Here is a 17,475-nt window from a genome sequence, read left to right on the forward strand (position 1 = left end):
CTGTGGCCGGCAGACACTACCAATTCCGGGTCCTGCTTTTTGGGCTCAAATCAGCCCCGTGCATCTTCACAAAATGCCTTTCGCCAGTGGCTGCATACCTCAGGCAACAACATCACCAAGTCTTTCCTTATCTCGACGACTGGCTCGTCAAGGCGCCCTAACTCGACAGCGCGAGAAAGTCTTCCAGAGCCTGTCTATGGCTTTTCAAAAGATTGGGTCTTCCCCTCAACCCAGACATATCAGTCCTACAGCCTTGTCAGCGGATAACCTTTCTGGGAGCTGTCCTGAATACGGTCCTGAAAAAAGCTTACCCATCACAGGAGCGACAACAAAAACTCCTGCGTTTGGCAGAGCACATACGGAAAAGAAAGTCTCTTTCAGTGTGCCTATTCAAATCCCACCTCGGAATTATGTCTTCCTGCTTTCGTCTAGTTCCCTACTGTCGCCTGCGCATGCGTCCTCTTCAAGAGGCTCTCTCCGCTCAGTGGATTCAAATCAACGGATCCTTCGACGACATCATACCGGTGACTCCTCAGATGGTCGCCTCTCTAGGCTGGTGGACTCATCCGCAAAACCTGTCTCGAGGCCTACCCTTTCTAACTGAAGTCTCTCCTCAAGTGATCACCACAGATGCATCTCTAGAAGGTTGGGGAGCCTTCCTTCAGGAGCTTCAGATCAGCGGGAAGTGGTCATCTTCCAAGAGGAAACTGCACATAAACCTCCTAGACTGCTCTCAGCTCTTTCTAGCCCTCCTGGCTTTCCTACCCAGGATAAAAGGTTCACTAGTGCTAGTCAGAACAGACAATACTACGACGATGCACTACCTGAACAAACAGGGAGGAACTCGTTCACTCTCGCGCTCTCAAGAATCTCAAAAAATTTGGAACTGGTCACTTAAGCCCAGTGGAGTATGTTCCAGGAAAAGGCTAAGCAGGCTGCAGACGACCTGCCACAAGTGGGAGTTAAACCAAAATACTCTCAACAGCATCTTCTCTCAGTGGGGCGAACCACTGTTGGATCTGTTTGCCACACAGCAGAACGCAAAATGCCAACACTTCACAAGCTGGCATCCCCAACAGGGATCTCTGGGGAATGCATTTTCAATAGCATGGTTCGGCGTATTTGCCTACTCCTTTCCTCCGATTCCCCTGATTCCCAGACTCCTCAGGAAGATGAAGGTAGAGCCCTGCACGCTGATTCTAATAGCCCCGGCATGGCCTCGCCAACATTGGTTCACAGAACTCCATCTCCACTCCCTGCAACCTCCAATTCCGTTGACACCGTTTCCATCTCTACCACAATGGACCAGGAACAAGTCCAACACCTGGATCTAGCATCTCTCAAATTATCGGCCTGGCTCCTGAGTTACACGAATTTCAGGGCTTAAACATTCCTCAGACTGCAGAGCAGTTCTATCTCGCGCTCAAGCGGATAGTACAAACAGGACTTATTCCTTCAAATGGAAAAGGTTCTGTATCTGGTGTAGATCTGCTAAGGTGCATCCCCTCACATCCTCTCCGGAAGAGATATTGCCATACCTTCTCCATCTAGCAACTTCGGGCTCACGCTTCTATCAAAGTTCACCTGGCAGCAATATCCCTTTTCAGGCGATCTTCTACAGGTCCCTCTCTGTGGTCAAATAGATTGATAAAACAATTTCTCAAGTCTGTTTCCGACTTTCCCTCCCGTAAAGTCTCCACCTCCAACATGGCAGCTCAACACAGTCCTTGCTCAGCTTATGAGACATCCTTTTGAGCCGATACATAGAGCTGACCTCAAGTTCCTTTCCTGGAAGACTGTACTTCTTCTAGCCTTTGCATCCGCAAGAAGAGTTAGTGACCTTCACGCTTTCACAATACAAAATCCCTTTCTTCAATTCAAGAACGATAGGGTAATTCTTCGCACTAATCCAAAATTTATACCCAAAGTCCCGTTGGACTTCCACCTGAATGGGCCTATTGTCTTAAAGACTTTCTTTCCAAATCCTCAAACAGCAGCTGAAAGAGCTCTACATTCATTGGATTTACAACACTGCCTTAAATTCTACCTTGACAGAACAAAAGCATTCAGGAAGTCCAACCAACTTTTCGTGGCTTACAGTTCACCTAGGAAAGGTTTTCCCCTTACAAAACAAAGTATTTCTAGATGGATCTCTGGTGCTATTGTCTTCTGTCACCAACAAGCTGGTCAACCTTTACAATCAAGAATTCGTGCCCATTCCACTAGGGCAGTTTCTACTTCTATGGCACTGTTTGCGGGTGTGCCTATCACAGACATTTGCAGAGCGGCAACATGGAAGATGCCGCATACATTTACCAAGCATTTTTGTTTAGATACGGAGCTAATGAAGGATGCTGCAGTGGGACAGGCGGTATTGAGTCATCTTTTTCGATAGCGGTGAGCCTTCCTTCCTTTCCACCAGCCTCTCTTTCTTTTTGCACGCATATTTCTCTGTTACTTCTATACCTTTTGCCATACGTGCAACTTATTGCTTTGCATTTTAATGTTGATATATTTATTAACTGGTGCATTTATGCTTTCTGTACAAAAGGAAATGTGCTCATCATTGCTTTCTATTCTGATTCAGGCATGTGAATCTATGAAAGATACCCTAATACTGGATAAGAAATGCGTTACTTACCTGTAACTTCAGTTACCTAGTATTGGTATCTTTCATAGATTCACATGCAACCCACCCGCCTCCCTTGGAAGGGCTCACCTAGTACTCTCAGTTGTACCTCTAAATAGCACTGTGCTTACGAAAATCTGAGGGACTAGAGCTCCTTCCTGGAAGGTTCCAGAGAGTGGTGACAGCTGATTGGTTGTTCTCTAGAGTTTGGTCCTTATTAAAAAAGGACCTGGATATGTTACTAATGTGAGGCCTTAGGCCTATTACTCTATATGTCTAATGGGACATTACTTTACTTATGTACCGGGGACTCCCATCCCGACGACGGGGAATGATTCAGGCATGTGAATCTATGAAAGATACCAATACTGGATATCTGCCGTTACAGGTAAGTAACGCATTTCTTTCTGTCAATGCTGCCATGTAAAAAGAGTTCTAGTTTCTAGAGAATGAGAATGAGGTAAACCTCTTGAGATGTTAATTGTTGGGCAGTGTCTTCAACTGTGGGTCCGCACATATTCCCACTGACTGAGTCATCATAATTTCTCCTTTGTAGGCGAAAGGGGTTCAGATTGGGAGTTTGTCAGTCTGTCTGTCTGAGAGGGTATGATGATTTCATGGTGGTACATCGAACGCTTTTGTGAAACAAGTCGGCATCTTAGTAGAGGGTTTCAGTAGATTGAATATAAGGATGAAATTAATTTCCTCCAGTGACTGTGCCCAGGATACTCTGATGGTTTCTTGGTGGTACGTCTAACACATTTATGAAAAAAGACAGCATTTTAGTAGAGGGTTTCAGTAGATTGAAATTAACGATGAGAACATTTTCATCCAATGACTGTGGCCTGATTTTCTCATTCTTTCAGCAGGCAAATGGAGAGGGGGGTGGGTAGGCCACTGTACTTCCTCCCTAACCCAAGTACTCCAACACGAAAAGGAATGCTGAAATTGAAACAGAAAATGTTCTCCTGTTTGGAAATTAAAGTCCAAGATCTATTTGGTCATCGCAAGAATACTGTCAGGACACGTGGGAAGACCAATCTTTTGGAAAAGGAAGCTTCACACACAGTTTGTGTTATGCTTCATCTGCAACTTCTCCCCACCCTGGTAGGACAGTGACACCAGGGTGGACTTGACGTGACTTGAGATGACAAGTGAGAGCTATGGGTCAGACCATCTCCCTAAGCGGCTCCAGCAGCTGCGAGACAGTGTGATCTATGTAGGTTTGGAAGCACAATGGTCTTTTGACCAATGTGCGACTAAAGCGGATATCTTCCCCTCCTAGCTCGAGGAGCCAGTATCCCCTTAATTTAGGGTGTAGTGTACCTATGTCCAGGTAGGAGTCACCTGGGGTTTTGGGATCACCATATGTTGCTTTTGGTGATTAGGCCAGTCCACTAGTGATCCTTGGCCCTGAAGAGTGTCCACAACCTATATAGGCTAACTACAGGGGCAGTATTCCCGTGGCGTCCAAGTAGGGCTTGGACTTGAATTCCCAAAGAGGAAAAAAGTCATTTTTCAATTTGAGCTACCGTACCATTTCATGTTGTAGTGTAATGATTTTCTCATTGCCATAATGTAATAAGTATAAATTGCAGATTTCAGTTCGGTAGGCAGTGACATCTATTTTCCTACCATATAGAATTAAGATGCTTTTTGGGCAGTTATTTGCAGAGATTGAATAATCAATGTTAGTATTGAAGAACAATAGATCCTTTTTCATTACTCCTTTTATTTGCTTTGCAGTGCGTATTTGCTATTATGAATTCATGTTTAGATGTGTATGCAAGATGCTAAATGGTCTTTGCTGTGTACTTACATATGTCAGGTGTGTATGCTTTCCTGATAATTGTTGCATTCTGTACCTTCAAGTTAGTGGGGTATCTGGATTTTATTGATCCACGTATGAGCTCTGTCGGGTTAGTAGAAGGGGACAGTGGTGAAAGGTATATTAGAAAGCGAACCAGAGAGAAGTAACTAATTGAGGTGCGCAAATCAGCCCAAGAAATAAAGTAACAAAGGGAAGAGAAAAAAGGGGGTGGGTTAAGGACCAGGGAAAATGATATGTCTAATATCAAACAGGCTAGAGTATGAGATGAAAAAAATATACGATAATCTCAACCCTATTATGGATATTTTTTTGCATATGCTCGGAGCAATTTTATTTGGGGATTGACAATTCAGGACAATTGAACATATGTGTTTAGAAGTAAAATTATAGGCATGATGTGGTCATGGTTAATTGGTGGAATAATATCAACCACTTACCTCATTGAGTGGAAGATTACAGTGAACAAAGTAAAATTGGCATACATTCCATAGAGGTGGCAGATTCGATTAGTAAATGACTGTTCTAGCGATATACCAAGGTAAAAGCATTCTCAAGTAGTCAATGGATTTCTTGTTGAAATTGAAACATGTTTTCAATCACTCTAGAGACTTTTATCTTGGCCTGCCTGTTGGACTTGGCCCTTTTTGCAGAGTCATCCCTGAACTTTTTGCCTTCCTCCTCTATTTTTTCTGACCTGTTGTTGGCTATTTTATGACTCTGGGCACTTTACCACTGCTGTCCAGTGCTAAAGTGCATATGCTCTCCCTATTGTAAATTGACATATTGATTAGTGGTTCCATGATTGGTTGGTTTGGTTTACCTGTCAGACCCTAGTACAGTGCACCAGGAGTGCCCAGGGCTTGTAAATCCAAATGCTGCTGGTGGGCTTGCAACACTGGTTGTGCCACCCACAGAAGCAGCCTGTAAAAGTGTGTCTAAGGTCTGCCATTGCAGAGCCTGCATGCAGTCTGGTACTGTCATGCTGACTGGGAAAGTGCACCCACTTGCCAGTCCCTAAACCTTCCCTTTTCTTAATATCAGACACCCCTATGGTAGGCCCAAGGGCAGGGTGCATTGTAAGGATAAGGTAGGGCATGCCCTGGTGTGTGTGGCATGTTCTAATAGTGAATTACAGCCATTTTCGTGTTTCACTATTGCAAGGCTACCTGTTCTCCATAGGCCAGAATGGACAGTTTGATTATTACATTTTATAATCCTAACTGACTCAGGGAACATGGTAGAAATTCGAATTTAGTATGCCTGAACTCAGAATGATAAAATACATCTTTTAGTGAAGTTGGTTTTAACATTCTGTGTTTGAAAATACCACTTTTAGAAAGTAGGTATTTTCTTGTCTAACCATTCAAACCTGCCTCTGCTAGGTTGTGTAGTCCTTGTCTGGAGTTTGAGTGACAGGGCTGGGGAATTCCCGGAGACAGGATGAGTCCGCCCAGTGGTGAATAGAGAGATATGCATCTAGATGGGAGGGAGGAGTTGCACCTGGGACCTGAATAGGACAGTGCCTACCCCCCACAGTGCTGGCTCCACCCCCTGTGGTGCGTCTGATGGCTCTGCCCTGCACTGTGAAAGGAGAGAAGGAATCATGTCAACAAAGTGCTCCAGGGCTGTGCTTTCCCTCCACAATGCTGGCTCCACCTCCTGTGGGGCGTCTGATGTTTCTGCCCTGCACTGCGACAGGAAAGAAGGAGTCATGTAAACAGAGTGCTCCAGAACTGGTTTGGACTGGGCAAAGGCCCCTCTGCCCTCAGAGGACAAAGGATTTGGGGGTATAAGTATTTGGACCCTGATTCCAAGAATTTGGATCACTTTGGGAAAACAAGAAGAACCTCTGCTGAGGGAGGAACCAGAAGAAGCTGAGGAGGAAACTATCCCTGAACCTGGGGGATTGGCCTGCAGTGGTTGCCTTACTGCCAAAGAGAGGAGAAAGGAACTTTGTGTGTACTTTTGCTCAACCTGTGAAGGATCTCCAAGGGCTTGGAAAAGAGCTTGCCTCCTGCTGAAGTCTCAGGAACAACAGACTTCACCCCCCAGCTCCCCAGAGTTCTTTGGAAGTGCCTGCTGCTGTTGTTGGGTCTTCTGAGGGACTGCGTGTCGCAAGGAGCTGGAAGCGCGACTCAAGGAGAAGCGTGCCGCCGTCGGAGCTATTGTCGTCGCATCTCGTAGAGTGTGTCGCCGCTGCAGCATCGCATCGAGCGGAAGCGTCTCGCATCATCCAGGAAGTGTCTCGCAACACCCAAGAAGCGTGTCGCCATCGTAGCTGACGCATTGCACCGCATCAAGAAAAGCACCTCGCATCCACGGAGACGCGTGCCGCCGTCGAAGCTGCTGTCGTCGCATCGCGTAAAGGGGTGTCGCCGCTGCAACATTGCATCGAGCGGAAGCGTCTCGCAAACGTCGTAGAAGAGTGTCGTTGCCAAGGCCGCTGTCGTCTCATCACGTAAAGTGTGTCGCAGCTGAAGCATCGAGTCGACTCTTCTCGCAACATCGGAGAAGCGTAACACATCTGGAAGATCTTAACATCTTTATTTCTTTGCACCAAAAACTTCATCGCATCAACATTGTTGCAACACTTTCGTTGCCCTGCGTGTCGCATCTAAAAGGTACATTGACTTAAAGTGTTGCATTTAAGAACTTAAGAGAACTAAGCAAAATCCTACCATCTAAAGTAACAGTATTGTGTGTTTTTGTCGTTTAATGGTCTTGTGGTAAATCTATATAAAGAATAGTTATTTTTGATATAAAACCTGTGTGGTGTCCATCTGTAGTGTTGTCACTTGGTTACTGTATGTGTTCACAAATGCTTTACACACTGCCTCTGAGATAAGCCTGTCTGCTCATGCCAAGCTACCAAGGGGGTGAGCAGGGGTTATTTTAGGAGTGTACCCCCTTACCCTGACTAGAATAGAGGGTCCCTATTTGTCACAAGTGCATACCTGTGCCAACTAGAGACCCCCAAGTCTAACACTGCCCATATAGAACTGATGTACTAAAATTATATACTGTATACTAGCAACAATATTTTAAAATTTAGTAGGACTACTTTCAGTGTGAGGAAATTAATCCCCGTAATGCATTTATTTTGTTAAAGTTCAGTTCTTTGATTTTTACAGGATTACAGTATGGATTGTGGGATATGCTATGCTTATCGACTTGATAATACAATACCCGATCAAGTTTGTGACGATCCTCGGTGCGGCCAGCCATTCCATCAAGCTTGCTTGTATGAGGTACAGTATTTAATTTTATTTCCATCTCTATAATGAATTTTCCTAGCCATCTGAAGCCATTGCTGTCCTCAGTAAGCATACTCAGTGCTAAATTGTGGGCAAGATGTTTTTGGAAGAAATGCTCTAGACCTGGAAGCTCTAGCTATTCTGGTTGGTAACCACATGGACAAGCTACTTCATTTGATCAGTTTTTATCAGGTCACCTGTTCACATTCTCCATTGTATCTGTTTTAAGCCTCTAGATTATTCCTGGCTATCTTTCATATTGTGCTGTTGCATGGGTTGAAAAATCTATTTACTAATGCATCTTTTTTGTCTGGCCTAAGCAAATAACTTTCGTTTTCAAAAAGAAAAATCTAGATATTTACATATAGAGTCGGCTGTGGGGTGGTCTCCTACAGCCATTGGCTTGTTGGTGTGATTCCCCCTTCATTTCTTGTCAATTGCAACTTTTGGGTAGCCTAGAAGAATATTTGTCATTCACTTTTATGCCACTGGGTGTATCATTCCTCCCCCTACAGAGTGCTTTCATTGCAGTGCATGAGGTGCATTGATTTCAGTAGCTGCAACAGCAAAATGTTTGAGCCATCATGAAAAGTGGGTCCCTCAGTAATGGCAAGACATTGTACATGTTAGCCAAATGATTATTAGAAATATGATGTACATAGGTTTGTAAAGGTATTATTTGGCTTATTTAGTCTTTATGCACTTTAACGAAAACATCTTTTCACTATAGCATAAACTTATGCCACAAAAGCTTTTAAATGTAAGGCATCAGATTTGAACATTAATTGTTTTATATACTGGCAACCAGTGAAGCTCTAGTAAGATTCCTGTGGCCTACTAGTACTTAGACAAGATTGCAACTAAGTGTGGCACTGTTGGACCAGCTGTAATACAGTGGCTTGAATCTGGAGCTCCAGTGGTTCGATACACCATCCAGCCAAGAGGAGCATGAACCTCCTTCCCATCTGCACTGGACCAGTGACATATATTATGTGTATTTTTATAGTTCCTAATCACCTGTGAGGGTATCCTGGTGCTTAGCAGGTGTATGGTGCTGGCCTTGAGGGGTCTTCAGCGTCTTGCGGAATTCAAGAAGTGATGAGAAGGCTCTGGTGTGGGAGATCGTTCCACGCTTTAGGAGCAATGTATGAAAAAGCACAGCCTCCTGCTTTTGCGTAAGTGTGATATGTGTGCAAGTGAGAATCCAGCTGGATGGAGGTGCTTGATGGGTTGCTGTAACCAGCTGTTCAGGTAGGCAGGAACTCGGTTGTACAGTGCTTTGTATGTGTGGATAAGGAGCTTGAAGTGTGCACGTTTATGTATAGGAAGCCAGTGTAGCTTCCTGTGGTGGGGGGTGACGCAAGACTAGAATGGGACGTTTAGGACTAGTCTGACTGCTGTGTTCTGAGCGGTATGAAGTATTTTTGTGAGCTGATGTATGAATCCTGATTGGAAAGTGTTCCTGTAGTCCAATCTGCTGGTGATGAGGCCTTGGATTACTGTTTTCCTGGTTTTAGTTAGCCACTTGAAAACCTTTTTCAGCATCTCAGGGTGCAGAAGCAGGCCATGGCGAAAGTGTTGACCTGGGCAGACATGGCAAGCTTGCTGTAGATGATATAGAGGTTTGTTGTTTGTGTGGTGAGAGTGGGTTCGAGGTCCAAAGGCCACCAGGTAGAGTTCCACGACTCTTTCCAAAGATCACCACTTTGATCTTGTCCATGCTGACTTTGAGGCAGTTGGACTTCATCCAGGTGGCCTCTTCGGTCATGCACAAATTGAAGTTGTTTCTGGTGTTGGGTATTCTGTCTGAGTGGTTCAGTATCAATTGTGTGTCATCAGCGTAGGTGAGTATGTCAATGTTGTGTGCGCAGGTGATGTCTGCCAGCAGTGTCATGTAGCTGTTGAAGCGGGTCGGGCTGAGTGACGAACCCTACAGGACTCCGCAGCTGAGTTTCAGGGCTTCTGGGGAGTATCATGGCATGTTGACTGTTTGTGTTCTTCCAGTATGAAAGGTGCAGTTCCGTTTGTGGGTGAGTCCTGGGATTCCAACCTCATGAAGTCCCCTGATCAGGACGGGATGAAAGACTGTGGAAGGCTGCAGAGAGGTCAAGACGGATGAGGGCTGTGGTTTCCTCCTCAGTCGAGGATCATCCGGATGCAGTCTGTTGCTCCTATGAGGACTATCTCTGCACTGTGGTCTGACCTAAAACCTGATTGGCATAGTTCTGTGAGAGCTCAGTGCTGGGAGAGAAGTAATCTCCAGAAAATAGGAGGCAGCTAGCTGAAGAGGCCCAGGTGATAGAGACATGATACGATCTTAACAGTGCACTGCCAAGGGATATAGAAAGATTGGTGCCAGGGCTGGATCAATCAAAATCAAATGCCATGGAAGCTACTTTGAGCAGAGAGTCCCACTTGAGTCTGATACAAGAGAGAAGCCCACTAGACATTTGATTGATTGCATAATAAGGGACTTCACTTGCTTCTTTTCGCGACACAAAGCTTTCTTATGCATAGAGTCAACTTTGTCATCCTCTCGTTATATAGCGGGTCTCCTCGAGGCTAAGATACTGGTGACAGCCATGTCTGATTAAGTGTCAGTGGTTGCTATTAACTCAGTTGATGCCAACTTGAAACCCCAGCTTCTAGGAGCCCATGGACTCCCATTGGTCTCCGTTTAATGTGTTCCAGGCAAGGGCAGTAGGCCGAACTACACAAGTTGCGCACATTTTTTTATCAGCACAAGTGCGTCAATGCTGGGTATTAGGAATTTTGTGGATTCCTGCGGATTCCGTAAGGTTCCATCACAGAAAGGTAAGGAAAATGCCTGATTGCAGGCAAAGTTTGAGGTTTGCAGGGCACTTTGGGCAGGAAAACATCATGGGATTCATGCAAGTCACCACCACCCTGGAATCCCCTAGATGTCTAGTTTTTAAAAATGGCTATGGTTGGTAAGTTTATATGGGTGACAGCTGAGCACAGCCCCAAGTTCTGCAGCTACCCCTGTTGTTGATCTCTCCACGTACCACTTTAGGGCCTTTTGTGTCAAGGCCTCTTGGCCCACCCACACAAGTGACGTACCATTTTTATCGAGCACTTGGGGGAATTCTGTGTGGTAGGAAATGTGTGGCTTCCTGCAGATTCCAGGAGTTTTCCTCACGCAGAATGTGAAGAAAATGTGTTTTTAGTCAAAGCTTGAGGTTTGCAGAGTATTGTGGGTAAGAAACTGTTGTGCAATGCATGCGAAGGACACAACCCTAGATTCCCTCGGATATATTGTTTTGAGAACTGTCTAGATCTGTCAGGATTTCGAGGTGGCAGCCTACCCAAGCCTAAAAAGTGCAGCCGCCCTACCCATCTCAAGAGGGACGATATTGGGAGTTAGCCACGCTCTCCTGGCCCATATGTATAAACGCAAAAAGAACTATTGATGGACAGAATTCAGAACAATGTCATACATTCACCCCAGTACAGAGATCTGGGCCTAAATGCATCGTTTCTTATGCTCACCATGCCATTCCAGTTTGGACCCAGCCATATGCAAATCAGTCTTGACCCTGTGCCCAATGGGAACAGTCCAGCCCGAACTGCCAGGCCAGGTCCTCCCTGGACTGGAAACAAGCATCCTAGGACCGGTTTCGGTGTTTCACCATATGTAAAAACAACACCCAAAAGAATCAAATGCCCTCTCGCGTGGCATTGGGATGGGGTTCTTTAGTCCGCATGGGAGCAGAAAGACTGTTGAGGTTTTATGGGTCAGGGTGGGGCCTGATGTTTGAATGGGCAAGACCCATCACATTATTTTATTAAAAAATATATATTCAGCGGGCTTTCTGGCTCCCCAGGCCAAATTGGTGGCACACCTCCTGTCTGACCCTGGGTGGGGGAGGGGGGAGACTGGTTTGTCTCTTTTGAAGTAGGGTGTGGTCGATGCCAGAGTGCAACACCACACCACTTTCTTTTGCCCCAAAATCCAAATCCCTGGTGTCTGGTGTATTTTCTATCCCCTGCCCCTCTGGGCCAAGTTTGGGGCAACCTCCCCTATTGGGACAAGCCTCCTATCTGCCCTCAGGGGTCAGAAAGACACTATTGGCCCCAGTGGGCCAGGGGTATGGCTCAATGCCAGGGTAGGACTCAACCCTTTTGTTTTTTAGGTGCTATTTTGAAATCCCTGGCATCTAGTGAGGTTTCTGCCCTATCCATCACCAGGCGGGGCAGAGAGTCTATTTGGCCACGTGGTGTTGGGAGGCACAGGCCCAAGCCCAGGGGGGCCGCTCCCCCAAAAATCCCCCACTCCGAAATTCCCCCCCCCCCCCAAATTCTCTGGCATCTAGTGGACTTTCTTCCCCCGTGGGGCTGATCAGGGATAGTTACCCCATCTGCCCCCCATGGGAGCAGAAAGACTGTTGACCCATTTATTTGAGGTGGGGGCATGACCTTGCCCATGCTGGTCCGTCCCCATCCCTATATATATTTTTTTTTAATCCCTGGTGTCTAGTGGGCTTTCTGCCCACCCCATGGGGCAGATGGGGTTACTACCCCATCTGCCCCCCAAGGGGGACAGAAAAACTGTTGCCCCATTTAGTTGAGGTGGGGACATTGCCATGCCGATGCTCCGTAACCCCCACCCCTATATAAAGAAAAACAAATCCCTGGCATCTAGTGGTCTTTCTGCTGCTCCCCCTGTGGGCCAGATCAGGGGTAATTACACCCATCTGCCCCAGGGGTTGGGAGGCCAGGGAGACTGTCCCCGCCTTACATGGGGTGTGGGCATGGTTCTGCCCACACTGGGCTGTCCCCAACCTTATATATATATATTTTTTTGCGTTTCATTCCTGATGTCTAGTGTCAGGTGTCTAGTGGGCTTTCTACCCCCACACACCCACAACCCTGTGGGGGCAGATCAATGGTAATTACCCCCCTTCTCTCTCCCAAAGGGGACTGTTGACCCATTTAGTTGGGGTGGGAGCATAGCCATGCCAATGTTGGCTGTATCCACCCCTCTATTTAAATAAAGAAACAACAAAAACACTTCCTGGCTTATGGTGAGCTTTCTTTTTGAAGGGAGTGGGGTTGGATGTTGAATCCCTGTAGCACTACAAGAGCAAGACCAGACAGATGTGACATAGAGTGACGGAGCAGCCTGTCTCCAGTTCATGTGCTGGTTTCCCATAAACCCTATGTTTTCCCTTCTCTTCTCCCAAATTGATTGCACACCTTTGGACTGTGTGTGGGTCTTTTTTTTTGTAAAACTTTTTATTGAGTTTTTCAAGTTCAAACAGAGTATACAGTAGCAAAGTCAATTGCAATTAATAGATTTAAGTAACATTGCATCGCTGTGGTATAATGTTTTTCCGAATGTCTGGATGTGTTAAGTCAAGCGTGAGCAGAATTTAGGTATGGAAGTAAGCTGAGTTTATGTTCACTATTACTGATTCTAGGGTTCTGTCTGTAGGCCTCTCTTCTATAGATATGGGTTACTTACCCTATTCTCAACTTGTGATGTAACTCGGGGTGTGTGGTGATGGGTGGGACATAGGGCTGGTATTAGTGCTTTGTTTTTGGAAGGCTGTGCTGCGTTTTGGTGCTGTCCGACTATTAAAGTGTTTGAGGATGTGTACTATATCTCTGTGAGGCTGTGGTGGGGGAGGATGATAGTGAGGTCCCGTGGGCCTCCCCCTGCTCGGCTGGGTCCAGGGGCCCCAGGGAAGGCGGCCTCCCCACCCTCGGTCCTGCCGCGCGGCAGGGTGCCCAGGTCAGGGGCCCGGGTAGGCTTCCCCTTCGCGAGCCCCGGGTGGGTCCAGGGGCCCCACCGGACCCCGGGGTTGGGTGCTCCAGCCCTGGGCCCCGTCCCCCGGCCTGCTGTCCCGCCAAAGGCCCGGCACGGGGTTCCGTCGTGCCCGGTGAGCCTCCCCCTGCTCGGCTGGGTTCAGGGGCTCCCAGGGGCCCAGGGAGTGCGGCCTCCCCACCCCGGGCTCCGTCCTCAGACCTCCCGCATGGCAAAGTACCGGGACGGGGTCCTGCGGGCCCGAGGAGGCTTCCCCTTCGCCTCCGGGAGCCCCGGGTGTGTCCAGGGGCCTGGGCCCCCGTGTCGGGAGCTCCAGCCCTGGGTCCCGGCCTGCCGGCCCGCCAAGGGCCTGGGACGGGGTTCCGTCGTGCCCAGGAAGCCTTCCCCTGTTCGGCTGGGTTCAGCGGCTCCCAGGGGCCACAGGAAGTGCGGCCTCCCCACTCCGGGCTCCTTCCTCGAGGAGGAGGCTTCCTCTGCCCCCGGCTGGGTCCAGGGGCCCCGGGTTGGGTGCTCCGGCCCTGGGCCCTGTCCCACAGCCTGCCGCTCTGCCAAAGGCCTGGGATGGGGTTCCGTTGTGCCTGGGGAGCCTCCCCATGCTTAGCTGGGTTCTGGAGCTCCGGCCGGGGCCCCTTTAGGGCCCCGGGGAGTGCGGCCTCCCCACCCTGGGCTGTGTCCTCGATCCTGCCTTGTGGCAGGGTGCCCGGGATGGGGTCCCGTGGGCCCGTGGAGGCTTCCCCTGAGCCTCTGGGCCCGGGAGCCCCGGCTTGGTCCCGGGGCCCCGACGGGCCCCGGGTCGGGTGCTCCGGCCCTGGGACCCGTCCTCCGGCCTACCGCTCTGCCAAAGGCCCAGGACGGGGGTCAGTCGGTCCCGTGCAGGCCTCCCCTGCTTCTCAAACTGTCCGCGGGCCCCGGGTTGGAGGGCCGTTGGGTCTCCCTCGGACCCTCCATGGCTGGGGCTCCGGGCCTCCGGCCTCCATGCCCCGGCACCCGCTCACTCTTTAGTTGGGGAACAGAGCGACCAGATGGCTTCCCTTTCAAGCCCGGCCATCTGGTCGCACCTTTCCCCTCGGCCATCTGGTCGCACGCAATGCTTTCCAATGGGGCGACCAGATGGCCGGGCTTCACTGGAAGTCTCGATGAGGGCTCATTTGCCTCCCCGATCCCAGTGAGGGCTCCAGGAGGTCGGGCACATTCGCGCCTTGGGTCCCCTCTGTCACCTTGTGTGCACGGATTACAAGAAAGCGGGTAATTCTCCTCCTGATTAGTAGGGAGAGGGTCAGTCAGACCTCTGTGTGGATTCTGAGACAGGGGAAGGCAGCACCAGGGCCTGCCCGCCGGGGCCTTCAAGGGGCCCAGGTCCACGCCTGCCTCTCAGCTCTGTGAGGTGCGGTGATGCTGAGACGGGGGAAGGCAGCACCCGGGCCTGCCCCGCCAGGGCCCCCAGGGGCCTGGGTACACACCTGCCTCTCAGCCCCTTCCTGCTGGTTGTTTTACTCAGAGTTTGCTCAGTTAGACCTGCGTGAGGTCCGGCGATGCCGAGATGGGGGAAGGCAGCACCCAGGGGCCCGGCTACGCACCTGCCTCTCAGCCCCTTCCCGATGGTATTTTTTCTCCGAGCCTGCTTGCTCCGGGAGCAGGCAGGGACGCTAAGCCAGCATACCCCCTGCGCAGGGCGGCCTGCCAGGGGATGCCCCAGCTGTATTCTGATCGATTGGGCACTCTTGGTCCGTTTAGGGATGGACTGCTTGGCCAGCCTCGGCTGATGATTCAAGCAAGGAGCTTCCACCCCGCATGGACCGTCCGACTCGAGGGTCTGGTGCCTGGCTGGAGGCCCTTCACCCTACCCAGCAGAGCGAAGGCCGAGTGGCCCCAGCAGCTCATGGCCCCAGTGGTCTGACCCGAGCGGAAGGGGTCGGGTGGCGCCAGGCCCTCGGATGCTGCTGCCCAGCAGGTTCGTAGACCCCGTGCGCTATGCTGTCACCCCTCTCAGCCCAGCACATTTCCACAGCAGCTCGGAACGACGGTTCCGAGGTGTGCCGCGGCCGCCAGGCTCCGTCACCCCTGCGTCTCGCTCAGGCTGCGCCTCACCCCGCCTCTCCCTTCCGGGGGAGATGGCTGGGCCTGCCGGTGCCCATGTGACCACACCTCTCCACCCCTCCAGCGAGCCCTCCCGCCCAGGCGGGTGGGCTTCTTCCCCTAGCAGGCTCCCAGAGAGAGGGGTGCGTGAAGGTTGCCGGTCAGGGAGATGGGCACGCGGCACCCCCGAACCCACCCCGTCAGAAGTTGAGGCTACTTGGTTGATCCTGCCAGTAGCATATGCTTGTCTCAAAGATTAAGCTATGCATGTGTAAGTACACACGGCCGGTACAGTGAAACTGCGAATGGCTCATTAAATCAGTTATTGTTCCTTGGATAACTGGCTTGTGACGGCCAAGCGTTCATAGCAACGTTGCTTTTTGATCCTTCGATGTCGGCTCTTCCTATCATTGTGAAGCAGAATTCACCAAGTGTTGGATTGTTCACCCACTAATAGGGAACGTGAACTGGGTTTAGACGGTCGTGAGACAGGTTAGTTTTACCCTACTGATGATGTGTTGTTGCAATAGTAATCCTGCTCAGTACGAGAGGAACCGCAGGTTCAGACATTTGGTGTATGTGCTTGGCTGAGGAGCCAAAGGGGCGAAGCTACCATCTGTGGGATTATGACTGAACGCCTCTAAGCCAGAATCCCCTAAACGGTAACGATACCGCAGTGCCGTGGAGCCTCAGTTGGCCTGGGATAGCCGAGCTCTCTCGAGCCGGTGCGTAGAGCAGCTCACTTGGGGACCGGAGTGCAGACAGAAGGGGGCCGCCTCCAACACCCTTAGTGCACCGCATGTTCGTGGGCCACCCGGTGCTAAATCATTAGTTGACGACCTGATTCTGGGTCAGGGTTTCGTAAGTAGCAGAGCAGCTACCTCGCTGGGATATATTGAAAGTAATCCTCTGAGCCAAGCTTTTGTCTCTCCGTGCGTGGACGCCTGCGGACGCCCTTCTCCACCACACCCAGGGGTGAGTCCCTCTGCCGCCAGGCTGGCTGGCGGGAGGGAGGCAGAGGGCGTAACGCAGGCCTGCGGGAGGCCACCTCCACCACGTGCCCTTCGGCACGGAGGGACTCCCCCACCCGTCCCTGCCCCACTGGGGTGCATGGACGGGGGCCACCATCCCTTGCGGGTCGGCAGGGTGACCAGATGTCCTGGGGCGGCCGGGCCTCCCCTTCCCGCTGCTCCTGGCAAGTCGAGCAGGGAGGCGAGCAGCGGCAGCCCTGGGGAAGGAGCCTCCCGAGCGGCTGCCTCAGAGCACCTGTCCACCCTCGGCCGGACTGCAAGGGCGACTGGGTACGGCACCCTCCCAGGCCATCTGGGCGCTGGGTCATCCTGGGCCATCTGGTCGCCTGGCTGCGCGACCAGATGGCCCTGTGGGCTGTGTGACCAGATAGCCGGCTTACCGGGCGGCCGGCCTGTCCCCAACTTTTGTTCTTCCCCAGAGTTCTGTACATGGGGGCTTACATAGTCGAGGAAAATGGGCTCCCCAGGCAGGCCGGCAGGGAGAGGACGTGGCCTGGGCTTAACCCTCCTTGGTTCCGGGTGCTGGGGACGGGGATCCACCAGGGCCCTGGGAGGCTCTCCCCGGCCTGGCTAGGGTTCGGAAGCTGTGACAGGGCCCGGGGCTCATGCTCCATCCCAGGGTGTGGAAGCCCCTGTCCTGCAAGCCAGCCGAGGGCCCGAGCGCTGGGGATGGGCTTCCACCGGGGCCCGAGGAGGCTCTCCCCGGCCTGGCTAGGGTTCGGAAGCTGGGACTGGGCCTCCGGGCTTGTGCTCCGTCCAGCGGGCCCCGGGGTGCGGGAGCCCCCCATCCTGGCCTGGCTAGGGTTCGAAAGCTGTGACCTGGCCCGGGGCTTGTGCTCTGTCCCGGGGCTTGTGCTCTGTCCCGG

At 50.7% G+C, this 17,475-nt stretch overlaps 1 protein-coding gene across 1 annotated transcript in view; it reads left to right on the forward strand.

The window, feature by feature from the left end:
- The window catches only part of FANCL (FA complementation group L), a 433,780-nt gene that overhangs the window by 378,366 nt on the left and 37,939 nt on the right, over positions 1–17,475 (forward strand). Inside the window, exon 12 of the mRNA XM_085612370.1 lies at positions 7,592–7,708. Coding sequence (XP_085468496.1) covers positions 7,592–7,708 — 117 coding nt within the window. The remainder of the gene's footprint in view (positions 1–7,591; positions 7,709–17,475) is intronic.

The sequence above is a fragment of the Triturus cristatus genome, chromosome 6 (assembly GCF_964204655.1).
Source record: "Triturus cristatus chromosome 6, aTriCri1.1, whole genome shotgun sequence".
In the NCBI taxonomy this organism is placed as follows: domain Eukaryota; kingdom Metazoa; phylum Chordata; class Amphibia; order Caudata; family Salamandridae; genus Triturus; species Triturus cristatus.